This window comes from Chamaea fasciata, unplaced genomic scaffold, assembly GCF_029207755.1.
Source record: "Chamaea fasciata isolate MVZ Bird 193981 ecotype frontalis unplaced genomic scaffold, bChaFas1.0.hap1 SCAF_1, whole genome shotgun sequence".
NCBI lineage: Eukaryota > Metazoa > Chordata > Aves > Passeriformes > Sylviidae > Chamaea > Chamaea fasciata.
Window position 1 is genome coordinate 52,992,830 of NW_027094086.1, and position 14,670 is coordinate 53,007,499.

A 14,670-nucleotide genomic window follows, 5' to 3' on the forward strand; every position below is an offset into this window, starting at 1 on the left:
AGGCATACAAAACCTCTGATTTTATTTGTTTCCCTAACACTCTTTTCTTCCCTGCTTTCTGCAGTACCACAGAAAATTACCTTATCCTACAATTTGCGTTTTAAATCTTTTTCTAACTTTTTTTTTTTAACTTCATTTGCTCAGAACCTAGTTTTCAAGCAAGCTGACCTACTTTTTATCTTATTTTGGTACTTGCAGTAAATTCCCTTAAGTTTGTCTACTCTGACATTGCTTAAAATGTCTTCTATATCCTGGTAATCACTTCTCTTAAAGCAAAAAGATCTACCATGACTGATACAAGAAAGATAATCTGTTGGTCCTTCTGAAACCCAGTAAGATGTTTTTACATTGCAACAGTATGTTTCCCATTAAACTCTTTCTGAAAATGGCGGAGGTATTTCAGAAGGTAAACCAAACAAAAATATTCCCCTTGAGACAGATTTTAGCAGGTGCTGAAATTTAGCTGAAATCCCATTTTTGTACAGTTTTAAACAAGAAAAAATAATGTCTAATATTGGGAGGTACAAGGTAACTTCACTATAATAAAATAGTGACACTTTTATTGGTGTCACTAATGGCCTGACTTTTAATAAACTTATATCAGATTTTTCAGCAGGATAGTTTAAGGAGGATGCTTTAAGAGCTGCTAAATTGTTTACAGTATTTACATGGAAGGAGCTCTCCAAAAAGAAGTGGTAGATGGTTTTATTGCCATCAGGCTCAGATACAAGGTGCAAAAAATACCATGGTGATGAGTTAGAGATGATTTGATAAAATTAGGTTTGAATCACTGTTCCTCTACAAGCATTCAGTTGTAGCTGAATTCCCACTATAAGGCTTGTTTTTTCCCCCTTTAAAAATCTTCAAGCAACCAGTAAAAGTGGCATGTGAAACTTGTGGTGAGGGTTAAAGCTCTGTGAAAACAGACTGCAGGGGATGGAGAGAGAGTTTGTATCAGTGTCTCCGCCTGTCTCTGTGTGTAGGATGGATAAATCCTGCAATGTCCCGTGAAGAAGACCAAGGGAAAATATACAATTTTCTGTCTTTTCAGTGGTCTTCTATCTTTGGACAAATTGAGACTGGGAGGAGATCAGGGGACTCATCAAAACTCCAGACATTTCACATAGAGGTTTGTTATTGTAGCTGTGCTTACTATCAAGTTTTCTACCAGCAACATAGGTTTCAGTCTTAAGTGAGCAAAACATATCAAGGAGGAGTATTTTCCTCTTCCTGTACACCTGCAATGATGCAGTAGGGCAGTACAGGCACACTAGTGTTTATTGTAAACTTCAAGAACAGGGATAATAGTACTTGTTCCACAAGAAGCAAGTAGATTTTTGACAAGTGTCTATCAAAGAAGAAAAGAGATATTCATTATCTGATGGCAGCTGGGTAAATCCTAGACCATTTATCCGTGAGGAAAATTAACCTCAACAGGAGTTTTGCAAATATCTAGTGGTTGTCATGGCACATGATTTTCTACTTTTCTTTTTTCCTTCTAGCACATTGCTTTCCCCTTTAATAAACCCAAAAATCTTGCAGCATTTTTCACTAATCATCACTGAGGCTCTGAAAAATCTCAAGGAAAATATGTCAAAACTATTTAGAAATAATATCCCACTGCGGGTTCTGTATTTATAGTTTCTGAATTAATAGCAGTATTCTGACTAAGATACAGAAAAACAATATGGCTAAACTGTAGCCAGAATATGGATAAACTCATTCACCACTACAGTCACTTATCAGAGGAAAAAGAACATAAACAAATGTCCAGTCCCAGAACAGCTTCTCCTTGCCTTTAAGATCCTTGCCTTATTACAATTCTTACAGATTCATTTAGCTGGAATCCCTTCAATTACCACACAGTTGTATTTTCAAGGCAACCGTATTTACTACATTTGTTTTAGTTTGATGACTAATACTTATTTCTTGGTTAAAACTTGGAGCATAGTATAAATCCCAAAAAGCTATATAGTGTATATAAATATTTTAAAATCAAAATTATTATAAAACTGGGAAAAGAACACAAATTATTTTCATGAGTGTTCAAGAAATGCCTAACTTGCACTTCTTTTTAAGAAACAGTAAAGACACGTCTTCTTAGGAATAATATTTACAGATTTTCTTACTAGACTTATATTACTCCTTGGAGTTAAAAAAGTCATCTCACGGACATACCCAGCTCCTGCATATGACAGGATGCCACCTCTAATTAGTTATTTCTTAGGTAGGCCTGTACATTGAAAGCAAAAAACAAAAAACAGTCTAAAGTGGTTTACTACGTATTCATATCTAAAGATATTTATTTATTAACCATCCCCACAATTTAAAAAACAAAACAGAACAAAAAAAAGGTAGATGGACTGGAGAAGATCCCAAGAAAGCCACATGGATAATCCAAGGGCTGCAGAACCTACCCTGTGATCCGATTGAGAGAGTTAGATCTTTTCTCCGTGGAGAAGGTTCAGGAGTGACCTTCTTTTCTCCTTGGAAAAGAGAACGTTCAGGAGGGACCTCATTACAGTATCCCTGCACTTAAAGGGTGGTCACAAAGACAAAATAGAAATGCCACAAGAAGCTATGTATAGAAGACAAGAAGTCATGAGTGCAAGTTGCACCAGGAAATGTTTCATTTCAATACAAGAAATAATTTTTTTATAGTGGGTGCAACATTCACTAGAACAACCTTGCCAGGGGCATGGTAGAGTCCCCATTGCTGGAGGTTTTCAAGATGCAGCTAGACAAGGTACTAGAGGATCTCATCTAGGCTGCTTTTCCCATGAAAGGTCAGACAGATGAATTTCTGAGGATCACTTCCCCAGAGGACAGTCTTGGGCTGCTCTGTGATCCTATGATTCTAATTTCAGTTAACACAATGAATCTTATGGCTAGTTAGTGCTACTGAAAAACTGAGCCAGTCATTGAGTCCTGATCTGGATGACTAATCTTCAAAATTTCCATGGAAGATTCTTCAAAGAGTATTCAGATCAGAAAACTGCAACATAGTGACTTTTTGCTTTAAATTCTTGAAAATCTCAGACCACGGTAATCCGGAAGTAATGGTGATCACTATTCCTCTGGGGAAGGAGAGAAGACAGGCTGCTTATTGTTTTTTATTAGAAGTTATAAGAAAAGAATTAGGGAAGACTTCTCTTTCAAGACAGTTTGTTCTTGTCGGTCACTGAAGGATCTTTCAGTGAACATACTTTATGTGACACTTTATAAGGTAGAGTATCTATTTCAGTGTTTGGCAGAGCGGTCAGTTCTTTTAAGGATCCTACCTATACATAATGTTTAATACATGGGCTGCTATTTCAAATTTACTCACAAAGCATGTGATTTTACAGTGCCATTTTTTTCTGACAGGTCTCTTCTTTAATTGTGAACATATCATTCACCTTCCCTGTTACTCACTGAGCACACACTGTACATGCCCAGGAGCACTTTAGCAGGAGAAATTTTACCTAATCTGAACTCATTTGGCCAGGTTATGGCATTTCTTCTACTGTTTGGAAAGCAGTTCATGGTTCTGCAAATGCTGTTTTATGCATCGAGCTCTAAGGATCACCTTCACAAAACTAAGTATGTCCATCAACATTTGGACCCCAAATATTAAATCCTTAACTTTCACCATTACTTTGGGGTTTGCCTGCTGTTTGGGTTTTTTTTAATGGTTTTGTTATATTGTTGGATGAGTAGCAAATTCTCCTATGTGATCCAATTACACCGGAAAGTATACAGTTACTAATACCAGGATCCCGGCTACTCAGTCCACTTAGATTCTTCTTTTCTAAATTCCTGCTTGTTTTCAGCCAAAGGCTGCAATCTTTCACTCCCGACCTAAGAAATATTGTATCCTTATGGTCCCTAAAGATTTTGAGCCAAGGCAGAGCAGCTCTGCAATAGTGGTGAAACATCCTCTGCTGTGATGCAACTGCTTACATGTTTTGCAAGAAGGTTGCAACCAGGACACTGTAGAGTCAGATAATAAAACATACAATAGAAGCAAAAGCTATGGGGTGGTTTCTTGGAGCTAATGAATCTAAATAGTTGGTGAGCATTTTGAAGGGTATAAGAGAAAAACATCTAGAGTGTGCTGGACCCTTCTAATATTTTCACTGGTAAAATTTCTTTTGTGTGGTGCAATCACAGACAGTTGATACTTTAAGTTAAAAGGAATCTATTTATTTTATGCCTGTGTAGGGTGTTGGGGATTTTTTTCCAGTGAATATTAACACACAACTCGCTGCTTGGTAAATACATATTTTATAGGGTGTCTATTAAATCATTTGACACAAATGGATCTGTCACAAAACCAATTCTGTTTCCCATATCCAGGAACTAAAAACTGTGCCAAATTTGCTCTAATTCATTAATTGTTAAAAAAGTATAGGAATTTTACCTCCCTCTGTTTCTTCATGCTGCATTATATAAGCAGTGGCATCTATTAACAGAATATTGGTCACTGCAAAAAAATAGGAGATGAAACCAATGACCTAATACAACAGGTCATTACAGAAACCAGAGATGCTGGATGAATAGAGACGTTGATGAACACAGTCAAGGTTACTGAAGTTAGAGTCTCTAAATTATGCTAAAAGGCACACGTCAGTCTTAATAGTGAACACATGGTATGACCTTTGCTTTAAGATTCAGAGACCCAGTTTCATCCACAAGCCACGTGCCCCCGAAAAAAGAACTGCTGAGATTATGAAGAACGTGGAGATGCATGAGGCAGAAGGAGAACCTATTTGAGGCACATTCCAAGTAACGTCAATTTTTCCAGGTCTTCTCTTGAGGAGGGCTGCCACCGCCTTGAAACTGGCTTTCTAGCACCAGCCTTTCCTCCGCAGCCCACAGCAGCACGCTGCTGGAGTACTACTGCTGCCAACACTGACTGAGACAGCGAGCAAACCCCAACATTGCCTATTATTTTCTCCTACCGTCGCACCCAAAGCCTTCCTCCCACGGCATCCTTAGTCAGCGCGTGGGCGAGGAGCCGCATGTGTGTGCACAGGGGCTCAGAGCCGTGTTGTAGCTGTGAGGATGATGCCAGGCTGCCAGGGGCTGCCACGGCCTCCCCGGGGCCGCTGTCACCCTGCGGGGTCCCTCTCAGTGAGAGGCCTCCGCCTCGGCTTCTCCCCCTGGGATGCCGGGGGAGACGTTGTCTGTCAGGGGCATAGCCCTGGAGAGGGGTAGGGGTGTGTGCGGCTCTCGGGGCTCGCACAGGCGGCACGGCGGCCCTTCCAGGCAGGGAGGAAACGAGGAGAGGGGAAGGAAGCAAGGAGGGCGGGTGGCCTGGGGGACGAGGGTCTCCCGGGCAGGGCGCGGAGCGGGAGTTCCGGGAGACCCCTGTCCCCCGGGGCGGGCTGGGCGGGGGGCTGCGCTCCGTGTGCGCCTGTGTGCCGGCGCGGCGCCCCCGCCCTTCCCCCGGCGGCGCTGCGCGGTGGGCTGGCGCTGGGGTATTTACGGTAACGTGGACCCGGCGGTGGCAGCTCGGTCGGTGTCAGGTGATCGGCGCCGAGGAGCCGCCGCCACAACCCGGGAGGAAGATGCAAGATGGCCCAGCGGGGCCGTGAGGGGCTCCGCGGCGCCCCTTCCCCGCCCGCCGCCCGCCCGGCCGGCGGGAAGCGCTGAGGCCAGCGCCGCCGCGCCACAGCCCGTCCCCGGCGGGGGCACCGAGCCATGGGGCTCTGCTACAGCCTGCGCCCGCGGCTCTTCGGCGACGCCGGCGGCGGCGGCTCCATCTCCAGCGCCGGCGCCGCCTCGGAGCCCGAAGCGCCGGCGGAGCCTCACGCCGCCCCGCAGCCGCAGCCTCTCGGCGTCCCGCTCCGGCCCGGCGGAAAGCCCGGCGGAGAGGCGGACGGGCCGCCGCTGCTGCTGCAGAACGGCGGCGGCAATGGGGCGGCCCCCGAGCGGCAGCCGGCGCTGCCCAAGGCCGGCGGCCCCGGCCTTGGCGGCGGGGGGAAGGCGGCGCGGCAGCAGGCGCTGCACCAGCCGCCGGCGCTCCAGAGGACCTGGGAGAAGCTGCGCCTGGAGGAGCGGGAGGCGGAGAAGGAGGCGAGGAAAGTCAGTAAGAGCATCGACCGGGCGCTCAAGGAGCAGAAGCGGGAGTACAAGCAGACGCACCGCCTGCTGCTGCTCGGTACGTGTGTGTGTGTGTCTGTCTGTCTGTCTGTGCGGGGGTGTGCCGGGGCGGGCAGGTGCCCCGCGGGGCTCCCCGGCAGCGCCCCCTCCCCGGCTTCCCCTGTTTTCCTTGGGCTCCCTCCATCCCTCCTTTGTCTCCCCGCGGCCGCCCCCCCGGCCCTGCCCTCCCGCCCCCCCGGCCGTGTCCGTCCCCGGGCTCTCCCCCAGACAGGTTTACACCTTCTCTTCCCTTCTTCCTCCCCCTGGTCTCTCCTCCCCGCTTCTGGCCCTGGCAATGGTTTTGCAATGGAGAACACGGTCGGCGCTCGTCGGGCGAGGGCGAGCGGCTCCACCCAGGCGGGCGGGCGGGAGCGATGCGGATGGGGGAGCAGCGGGGTCTTCCCGGGTGGAGGAGCCCTGCCCGGGCGGGGGCTGCCCCATCGCCCGCGGCGGGAACTTCGCTCGGCGCCCTCGCAACTCGGAAACATTAGCGGAAAAAAAATATAAACAATATTCATTTGTTTAAAGCACGGTAGGAAGGAGGAAAAATGGCCATGCATGCATGCATGAGATGTGTGTAGCCTGTGGATGGTCCTCCTGTGCCGCGTGCAGCCAGGGATGGTTTAATGAGGAGCGGCTTGAGACTCCTAAATGAGAGGAGTGGTGTTGAGCAGTAGGTTCCTTATTTAAAGAAGCAGTGAGCGGAGTAAGGGGAAATAAGCGGGTGTGGATATGTACATTCTTCAGACATCGCCTCTACTACAAGATGTGTTCTTCAGCTGCTTGGCTCTCAGATTTTTTAGGGATGACTTGCCAGCTTTTGTCCTCTCTTCTCTGAGGTGTGCTACGTGCGGTCGGCTGTTGCCACTGCTCTTTCTAAGCATTAGTTAATAGTCCTCTCCAGAGGATTTGTACCAGCTGATACATTTACAGTATGAAAACCACAGGGGTATCTAATACAAGCATCTCATTTCCTGCAGGAAACAGAACAGTCATACTGCAGGGCTTTTTTATTTTTTTTATGGTCTGAGCAGAGGGCTTATTTGGCCTCTTAGCTGTGGTCATAAATCTCTGTTTTCTGTTAGCGTGAAAATACTGATTTGCTTTTGCATTAGCTTCCTTGCCTGTTCTCGTAAAGTTGTGTGTTATGGAGTTTTGGTGCTTATCTAAGTGCATTTCAGATTTGGGGTAGTCTTTACATCCTTCTTTATAAAACTCAGTTTCTGTTTTACTGGATTCCTTCATTCCTGTTGCTGGGTAAGGGGAGGAGAAAATGTGAAATTCAGCAGTGGACAAAAGCTATGCCAGAACTGTAGTGCTCCATTTCCAAAAAACAAATCATGGATTTTATTGTTACACATAAAATACCAGCTTGTAGGATACTAGTGCAGCTGGTGGAGAGGAAGGAGGAAGATGTAATTCATACTCCATGAAGGTACTATTAGTAGTATTGGTAAAATGTCTCTTCTGATTCTTGAACTGTTGCAGTTATTAACTCATCAATACAACTTTTTAAATGAAATGTTAAAAATTTTAGGTTTTTTTCCTCCTGAAGCATCTGAGTGTATGTTTTGACTAGTATGGCTGCAAGAAGGCAGAGATCCTGTTTGGTGGCCTTCCTCTGGAGAGGATTATCGTTGCTTCAGCAAAAGCATTCCAACAGATAGATTGTGTGTGTAGGCTATAATATGGGTGGTTGTCATAGTAAACCAGTGCAGTAAACACCTGTTCAGAAACAATGCCATTTGAAAAATAAATCATCTCTGGCCTTTGGCACCCTAAAAGAAATTAAACACTCCTAAGACTCCCTGTGTTGAATTTTGTTTAAAATCCGTGTCAGAATCAAAAAAGATTCTCTTGATCTCCATATTGCTGGGAGGAAATGTTGGATTATTGTTTCAGGCCTTGCAGATCAGGATCTGACTTAAATGTATCATTTGGATGTAGGAAGAGCTGCAGGTGCTTTGTATTGCTTTTTGAAAGTAGTGGAAATGCTGCTGTAGATAAGAGGAAATTATTTAGAATGGGGAAGGGTTTATTTGTCAGAGAAGGAGTAAAACAAAATTGCATTGCACAAGGTAATAGGTTTCAGTCTTCCACAGAGGAAAAGACTTAGAATGCACACAAAGGTCTTTTAGAATAAAGAATATTACCAACCTGATATTTGGTAGCATTTCAAGTGGTTAATGACTGGATCCCTGTCCCTAAGGTCTTCCTGGCAGAGTGAACCTGAAAAGCGTACCTTTGCTAGAGAGAGGAGGAATGTTTTTGTACATCAACATGGAGGAAATGCACAGCAGAGGCGAAATGGTGAATGCAGTGACAAGCAGAGCACCATCACAGAACAAACAAAGTTGAGCAACAGCGTTATCGCGGGCTTTGTGTTTCTTTTTTCAAACACAAGTTTGTAAATAATAGCCTCATTTTGGCTTGTCCTTATATATCACCTACATTTACTGGGGCAAGTTTAGAGCATATTATTGAAATTTTAGAGAAAAATACAGTGTATATTTTAAGGAGCTCCTATTAGATATCAAAAGCATATGCAAATAAATGCACTAATGTAAGAATACTAAAAATCTCCAGAGTCTAAATAAGTAGTATATTAGAAGAGAAGCTTATAAATCTTTGAAAACGACCTTTCCTTAAAAGCACACTCACTCTTTTATTATGTCAAATGAAAACAATCAGCTTTGTTGTGAGCTGTGCATATAAGTTACCAAGATATCATGAAGTCTCAAAGGCTTTTTGTAGTGTATGTTGGTAAATATCTCTCAAAGAGTGTGTTCTTGCCTGTCACAGCTTCCCCCCAACAAACGTCTGGTGGTGCACGTGATGTTTTGACACTCTCCCCTAACCTACATTCGGAAGCACTTAATGTGTTTTGTCATAACCAGAGATTGTGAAAGGGAGGGTGTGCAGTAAGTGCTCAAGATCAGCTCTCTCTCTGTGCCTCCCACATAAATAAGTGTTTAAGTATCAGGTGGCTGTAGCTGTGATGCTGAGGCTTTACTGGTGCACTGTAGTAACAGCAGACATGGTTTGGGTCCATTTGTTTTTCTTCTTCTGAAAGAAGAATCCACATAAAATGGAAACTGGCTTTCCACCAGAGTTGGCTGTTTCTTGGTTAACATTCACTTTAAAAATAAAATTGATTGATTATTGGGTGCTGTATTATTTCTAGGGGGGGTTGTTTCCTTTTCTTTTTGTAAATGAAATGTTCATCTCTGCAGAATTCTTAGGATGCTTTTACTAACCCTCAGATGAGGATTGGTTTTTTTTAAGCATATGGATGTATTGAACATATTTTCAGATTGGAGTTTTGTAGCTTTGGTTTCTGTCTTGTGTTTGGTCTTTTTTTTTTTTTTATTTTCCATAGAATTGCAGTCACCCTCTTCTACAAGACTGTTTTAGCTGCTGATTACCTAGAAACTATAGAAACATTACAAATCACTTCATAGAAGCAATTTACATTCTCATTTGCGGTCTTGTATTTTAAACTATTTTTTGAGTAAGTGGGGTGAAGGGGAATAGGCTTTAAACAGAGAGTTAACCATTGTGGTATAATTAAGGCTCATGTAATGTTGAAGTCAGCTATAGATTGAATTTTTTTTCCTAGATAGCTGTTGTCTTCTAACCTCTGACTCCTATTTTTTCCATTTACCCTCACTCCTGGTTGCTGTCTTAACTTTGGATGACTTTCTCAAGCAGAACACAATCTTTTACACTTCCCTGCTAAATTGAAACTGAAAGTGTTCTGAGTAATAGCTTTTCTGTTCAACAGAAACTGAAAGTAATGATGTAGGGATTGAGGGAGAGGAAACAGAGATAGTAATTTTCTTCACTTAAAAGGTACTGGAACTGCTTATGTGATATTTAAGTACTGACTTGATAGTAAAATTTACATATGTTTGGTGATGTTCGTGTACAAAACTAGAGAAAACATACCGAAAACATTCCTCTGAATTGATGGAAATCAAACACAAAGATGCCTTGTCAAGCTTGGGAAACTCCTACACAGGAGATGCCAGAAAGCTCAGAGGTGTATAACAAAAGTAATGGTGTTTTTTCTTTTCTTTGCTATGCACCAAATGACTGTTGTCAGAAATGAACTTTTTGTGCAAAGAGAGTTTCTGGTCTGACAGTGGCTTTTAGATTAAAATTGCCGTCTCATATATGTTCTGCATCAGCACATTGTTAAGTTCATCATACATCCTCAAGCCAATTTTAAATCTTAAGCCTAATGAATTTTATTTTAAAAATAATTTTAACTTGTATATGGTGTCAACGTATGTTTTTTGATAAATACCTGAATATAGTTTAGCTTGATGTGGTGATACTTCCGTTGTGTCTGCATAAGGTTGAATGTTTGAGTGCTTTTCTATTACTCCTTCCCTGGTCTGCAAGGGAACTTGGCATATTTAGGATCTTTACAGCCAGCTACTTCTAATATGGAGATAATCCCTAATACTTTGCATAATTTGCATGTCTTTTCAAAAGCTCTTCTGCTTTTGTTGTTACTTACAGCATCACAGGAAGTGGGATATGCACTCCTTGCACAGGAGGAAACCAGTAGGCAGAAGTCATCAGGACATTTGGGATCAGTTCTTAACTTTGGGAGAGTCTTAAGTGTACTGAAAACAATCCCTGATTTACAATACTTAGCTTTTCTTTATCTGTAAATTAAAAGCTAATTAGATTTAGCCCATATTTAGGTGTTTTAACTTACTTCCATTCTTTGATTGATTTTGTTTATCTTTAATCACTTGCGATTTAAGGAAGAATAAAATCATTTTTTCCCTGTGTTAAGTCTAGTTATACTGGGAGGCTTTAAGTGCTGTGGAAAGGTGGGTTCTGCAGCTGTTAATTAGAACTTTTGGTTATTAGGCAAGTTTTGTGTATCAGTGTGTATTCCATGAATGCTTATTGGAGTGCAGTGTCTTAACTAAGCAAACTTTGCAGGTCTGTTATGTCATTTTAAGGTCCCATTACCATTGTGACTTTTTGACTGATGAAATTTTGAAGAGTATGTTAAACTCTTTGATTTGAATATTTGTTTCTCCTTTCCCCCCCAATAGTTTGGAAGGAATACAATTTTAAACTTTTGTTACCATGTCCATCCCTTTCTGCTACCCAACCCAACACCCAATTTCTTTCGTTTTATCTTTTTCTGACACAGTGTAACTACAGATTTGGGGGAATACTTAATGGTGGGTTTTTTTCGTAGAGTCATGGCTTCCCTCAACTTACTTTTTTGAGGCAGGTACCATTTGAGCTTGTAAAGTTAAATTAAAGGGGGTTTTTTGTTTGGGTTTTTTGTTTGTTTGTCTGTTTGTTTTTTAAATCCAGCAGTCTGGCCAAGCTGTGGCAGAAACCCTGACCTGCCTTCTGCTTACCAAGTTTAACTTATTTGATAGTTATACCTTTTCTAGAAACTTTTTACCTTTGCTGAGTGATGTGGAAATGGTTCTTCTCCACGGATTTTTGAATAGTGGTAGAGAAACAAAATGGTGTAAATAAGACAACAGAGGTGTCGCTTATTCTCGCATAAAAGGGATAGAATCTTATGAATCTTTTGCAGAATCTGGAGGAAATGCAGCCTTGTATCAGGCCTGTGTGCATCATATTTATGCTTTTTCTAAGAGTGGATGAGCATGTTAAGCACACTAACTAGCACATTTCATATTATCCCTGTAGCACCCTATGAATGTATGTGTGAAAATCCTGTGTCCTGTGATTTGTCTGCATATGAATATCAAATAAAAGTTTAAGAACTTAAAGCCTTGCAGAATAAGCTGTATGAAGAGGGAAACGCGTGCAGTTCGGGACCAGAATAGGTAAAAACTGCTTAAGAAATGATTTATTATTTTCTTTTTCTGTGTTCACGTGCAGAAGATTTAAAAAATCCGAGAAAAAAGCTGCCAATTCATGTCTGTAACATAAGATGTAACATCAATCACCTGTAGTGGAACATCTTAGCTGATAAGATCTCTTTGAAGTAAAACTTGAATTGCGTCTTGAGAATCTGGTATTTTGTGTTTGGTTTTAAACTTATGTTTGAAGAATTACGGATTCCACTTATAGTTAAGGTAATGTTAGGTTTCAAGAATAATAAATTTGTCCTTCTGAAAATACAGTTATTGTAGTAAGTCAGATCCAGGTAAAACTATAAATCCTATGCTGTTACCTTTATTTCAGAGTAGAATTTACATCATGTGGGAACAACATGCATTTTGCAGCTTAAAGCTGTTTAAAAGTAGAAGGGTTTTTTCCCCTCAAGTATTTAAAATAAAAAGAAAAAAATTTGAAGTGTTTTGCACTTTTTCTATGGTAGACAAAACACTTTTAGCAGTTTTTTTTTTAAGAGGACTTCATTTCTTTAAATGGCAAAAAGGAAGTTCTTCTCAGCAGTCAGTTCAAGCAAATTATCTAGTTAGTCTTCAGAAAATGAGACCATTCTTTCGGTGATTTGGGTTAGTGCATGCAATGGAGATAAGCAGCAGGCTGAAAAACACCTGTGATAAAAACCCAACAATATTGTTTCCTCACCCCCAGCCTCTCTTTCTTAATTTGAAAATCCATACTTTTTGATACATGTCATATACTCTGTGTTTAATTTGTTGTCTGTGGATTGAAATGGATGGATAAGGGAGAGTTGTATTTTTCCACCATGAAGAACGAAGGCTATGTTCACCTGCCAAAAATGTGGGTGAACACCAATCCTTAGTATTGTGTGCAAGTGTAATTTATATTAAGTAACTTAATCTTTTTTTGAAAACTCTGGTGAATGTTGCTTAGACATTGCCAACTCTGCTATGCTGCAGCTCTCTGAACTGTGGGGAATTCATCATTCTGTATCTTGGGGCAAATGCAGAATGCACTTCATGGTGTTAGGCAGTGCCTTCTTCAGAATCATCTTATTTTCCCAAATGCCTCACATGCGGAGGACGAAACTACAATGAAAGCAAGTTGGTTTTTTCCTTTAGTTAAAGCATTCTTTCCAGCTAAATTTGAATTAATTTTTTATGTTGATTGTAGAATCATTTTCTATTCCAAATGATATTTTTTCAGATAGAGGTGCACTCGTTTGTCTGTGCGTGCACACACGGCCACTGAAGTTCTTGTAAAATGCAGGAGATTGCTCTGAGGTGTCCAGGTGAGATAAACCAACCTTCAAGCATATGTGGTTGGGTTAGGTCCTGACATATCTCATAGCCTTAAATCTTCATAAGCACAGGGCAAGTGTAGTGGATTCTGTAACAAGATTGCTTTTTTACATCCTTTGACTCACTGGACATCTGAATTACAAAACAGACTTATGGTGTTATCTACTGCCTGTTCTGAGCTTCTGTGTTTGTCTAATTCACTGTCTAGCAGAGATAGGAATGTGATATTAAGCGCTTCTAATGTGTCGGCCTTTGCAAAGATGTATTAACTTTTTTATTTTCTTTTTTAAACTATGAACCAAAAATGCAGAAGAACATAATAATTTGTATAAAGGGCATACACAGAATTAACCACTTCATAATCTGAAAATATATGATCAAAGAGTTTGGGGTTTGGGGGGGGGGTTCTAGAGTTTTGGTAGGGTTTGGTTTGTTTGCCTTTTTCTTAAATCTAATTTTTAAATAGGCAGAAAGACTCTCCTTTCTAGGTGACATATAAACAACCAGGAAAATGGCATGAAGGACAGGCTATAACTTAAGAGGGCTTTCAGTTCCTTTTATTCATTGGGTCTACTAGCCTGTGAATGTGGCTGAAGGCAGAAGAGTAGCTGTTCAAATGTTTTGCCTTTAGGCATTGAAAATATTTCCATGAATGAAAAAAGATGGGAACTACAGGACAATAATTCTGGTTTAGATTGAGTAGTTGATCCTCCTTTGATTTAATGTTTTGAAAGAACAGGAATCTCAAATTCTTGAGAGTATTTTCTCATACTTCGGAAGGGGTGAGGGGAACAAAAATACCTAACCAACCAAGAAACCACCCATCTGTCATGTAAATTCTGATGGCTTTGTTTTGTTTAACAGAGCAGTACTTCAAAATCATATTAATCTGGACTGTCCCTGCAGATGAAATAGCATTGAGAAGGGAACACAAGCTTTCAGCACTTAGAAAAAGACTAGATAACAAGCTGCATTTAAATAACTGTCATCCATTGTTCCTTTTGGTAAATACATTTTTCTTCTTAATTTGGGTAATATTTTTACACTTTCTGTGATTCTTCAGCATTGTAAAGCATTTATTTTGCCTTAATGGAAGACCAGTAGAGAAACACTAGCATTGAGTTTGATATTGTGCTTCCTGACATCTTGCTTGCAGATCAGAGGCCATAGCAGTCCCTCTTCCATGGAGTTCCTCCTGGACTCCGAGTGTATAAATCTGTTATTCCAAATCCTATTGCTGCTCCCTCAGATTTTCTTATTCTGCTCAGTGTGATATCTGAGTTCATGAGCTTGTTTGTTCAGTAGTGTTTTTCCAACCTGGTTGCTATTGAAACAGTACAGTTGGTGTCTTGTTCATTTTAGAGTTTGGAGTTTTTTA

At 41.4% G+C, this 14,670-nt stretch overlaps 1 protein-coding gene across 1 annotated transcript in view; it reads left to right on the forward strand.

Annotated features, from left to right (window-relative positions):
- The first annotated feature begins 5,685 nt into the window (after positions 1 to 5,685).
- The window catches only part of GNAL (G protein subunit alpha L), a 181,996-nt gene continuing 173,011 nt past the window's right edge, over positions 5,686 to 14,670 (forward strand). The window contains exon 1 of the mRNA XM_066183591.1: positions 5,686 to 6,145. Coding sequence (XP_066039688.1) covers positions 5,686 to 6,145 — 460 coding nt within the window. The remainder of the gene's footprint in view (positions 6,146 to 14,670) is intronic.